The sequence below is a fragment of the Meleagris gallopavo genome, unplaced genomic scaffold (genome assembly GCF_000146605.3).
Source record: "Meleagris gallopavo isolate NT-WF06-2002-E0010 breed Aviagen turkey brand Nicholas breeding stock unplaced genomic scaffold, Turkey_5.1 ChrUn_random_7180001869334, whole genome shotgun sequence".
In the NCBI taxonomy this organism is placed as follows: Eukaryota; Metazoa; Chordata; class Aves; order Galliformes; family Phasianidae; genus Meleagris; species Meleagris gallopavo.
The window spans coordinates 42,264-44,970 of record NW_011134344.1 but is presented as its reverse complement, the minus strand read 5'-3'; the positions used below and the strand labels follow the sequence as shown (position 1 = coordinate 44,970).

Sequence of the window (2,707 nt, the reverse complement as noted above, 5' to 3'; positions counted from 1 at the left end):
GGGGTCCCACAGTGGTTTGGGGAGGGTGCCCAACCAGGGGTGTGGGGGGTCCCGCATGGGGCGGCCCCGTCTCACCCCACGTTCAGATGATCCACCAGCGCTTCCGTCAGCCGCGTGGCGGCGGCGATCGCTTCCCGACGGCGCCGCTCTGCGGAGCGTGACGTCAGCACCGCGTCATCGCGTCTCCCGTGACGTCACGCACACGCGCCCCCTAACCAACCCCTCGCCACCACACCCCCCTCCCACCCCGTCCATTCCGACTGGCGGCTCCGCGGACCAATGAGGGAACGAGTCGCGGCGCCCCCCTCCCCACACCCAGCCAATGAGCCCGCGGGAAAGGCGGGGCGGGGCGGGCTCACCCTGCAGCTCGCGCCGCTCGCTCTGCCGGGCCTGATGCTCCCGCAGCAGCCGGGACAGCATGGCGGCTCTCCCGCGTGACGTCACCGTGCGTCACCGTGCGTCACCGCCCCTCCCCGCCGCGGGGCATTGTGGGTGCGGGGGGGCGCCATGGGGGTGGTTGTAGGGCTTATAGGATGGCTGTAGGGGGAGCTGTGAGAACCTATGGAGGGGTTTTAGGGTGGCTGTAGGGGTCTGGGTGGGGGGGCTATAGGATGGGTATGGGGGGGTATAGGGAGAGATAGCTGGGTTTGGGGGGACCTATAGGACTTCAGGGAGCCTATAGGGGAAGGTATAGGGGCTACAGCGGAGGTACAGGGGAGATATGGTGGTCTGAAAGAAGGCTATGGGGGTCTTGGGGGAGTTATGGAGATCCAGAGAGCTTATATGGGAACTGTAGGGGTACGAGAAAACTATAGGCCCCATAGGATGGGTATGGGGTGGGTTATAGGGGGAGATAGAGGGTTTTTGGGGGACCTGTGGGTCTTCAGGGAGCTTATAAGGGAAGGTATAGAGGAAATAGGGGAGATGTAGTGGTCTGAGCGAAGCTATAGGATGGCTATGGGGGTCTTGGGATAGTTACGGAGATCTAGGGAGCCTATATGGGAGCTATAGAGCTGCTGAGGGAAGACATAGGGTCCATAGAATGGGTATGGGGAGGCTATAGGGAGAGATAGAGGGTTTGGGGGGGAACCTATAGGGCTTCAGGGAGCTTAAAGGGAAGGGTATAGGGGCACTAGGGGAGATATAGTGGTCTGAGGGAAGCTGTAGGGGCCATAGGGTAGCTATAGGGGTCTGAGAGCACCGCGTGGGCACAAGGAGCCTATAGGAGTCTGGGGGAGCAATAGGGATTTTATAGGATGGCTATAGGGGGAAGCTATGGGGGCCCAAAGAGCCTACAGGGGTCTGGGTTGGGGTATGAGAGAGCTGTAGAGGTGAAGGGGATGCAGGAGCCATAGGGGCTTGTTGGCGGGGGGGGCAGGTGCTTATAGGGATCCATTGATGCATGGGTGGGACTATAGGGAACCATTGGGGCCTTACTGGGCCCCGTTATGGGTTGGGCTTGGCTGCTGTGGGATAGGCTTGGCTATAATGGGACACACTTGGCCATTGAGCACCAGGTTAACGAGGGCTCAGCCCAGCCCTGCCCGTCCTTCCCCAGGAATGAGCCGGGGGACGTGGGGGGGTGCAGCTGCTGCCCCACCCTGGCTCTGGATGTGGGCTGCGTCTCAGCTTCGTCCTCACAGTGGAAAGAAAATTGATAAAATCGGTGCCAGGAGCTGAGCCCTTTCCCTTCCCATCCTTATCTCCGTTCCCATTCCCATCTGTATTTGCATTTCCCTTCCTACTCTTGTTCCCATCCCCGTCCCCATTCTTGTTCCTATCCCCGTTCTCCTTCCATTCCACATCTTTATCCCTGTTCACGTTCCCCTTCCCATCCCCATTCCCTTTCCCATCCCTGTTCCTATTAGTGTCCCCATTTCCACTCCCCTCCCTTTTACTATTCACGTCCCTGTTCCCCCTTCCTGTTCCCCCTTCCCATTCCCATCCCCGTTCCCATCCTTGTTCCCACAGATGTCCCCATTCTCTTCTCCTCCAGGACACCGTGGCTGTTTCCCACGGTGGCCATGCTGTCACAGTGGGATCTGGAGGGGCCAGGAAGTGGAGGTTTAGCTGGGGGCCTGGAGCCTGCTTCTCCCACCCTCCTCCCCAATGCTGTAGCGAGGAGGAGGAGGAGGTCAGGCACATTCACACGGCCGGAGCACCCTGCCAGCTCCCAAATAGCTCCACGGGCCTTTGGAGAGCAGTTAAAAATAGCAGAGCTGGAAAATATGAGTGTGTGTGTGTGTGTCCCCCAATCCCCCACACTCTTTCTGGTTGGGGCGGGGGGCTGCTCAGCCCTGGGACCCCAGAGTGGGTGGCATTCCTGCACCTCTCAGGGTGTATGGGGGGGTCCCAGGGTGTCACTGTGGGCGTGGGGTTGACACTCTCGGGTGACGTTGGAACGTTGTTTTGGGGGTGCTGGGTGTCCCCCCGTGGCTCTGGCCGCGCAGTATGGCACGGGGGTGTGGTGGGGGGGGGGAGTGGCGAGGTGCCGTGTGGGATGCAAGGCACAGCGCAGCGCCCTGGCACAGAGCGCAATCACTGCAGCGGCTGAGGAGCGCCGGGCGCGGTCAGAGCGCAGCGCGGTGTCCCCGTGCGGTGTCACAGCTCTGTGTCACTGTCACCGATGTGTGTTTCCTTCCACCCCCACCCCCCGTGCTGTGTCACCGCCCCGTGTCCCCGGGAGGGGGGGGCTGTGCTTAGCCGG

General features: G+C 61.2%; 1 protein-coding gene across 1 annotated transcript in view; it reads right to left on the bottom strand.

Moving 5' to 3' along the window:
• Positions 1-485, bottom strand: part of BLOC1S1 (biogenesis of lysosomal organelles complex 1 subunit 1) — a 782-nt gene extending 297 nt beyond the window's left edge. The window contains 2 exon segments of the mRNA XM_019611180.2: positions 1-148; positions 360-485. The exon segment at positions 1-148 is cut by the window's left edge and continues 297 nt beyond it. Of these exon segments, the coding sequence (XP_019466725.1) occupies positions 1-148; positions 360-420 (209 nt within the window). The 5' untranslated portion in view covers positions 421-485.
• Positions 486-2,707: the final 2,222 nt, after the last annotated feature.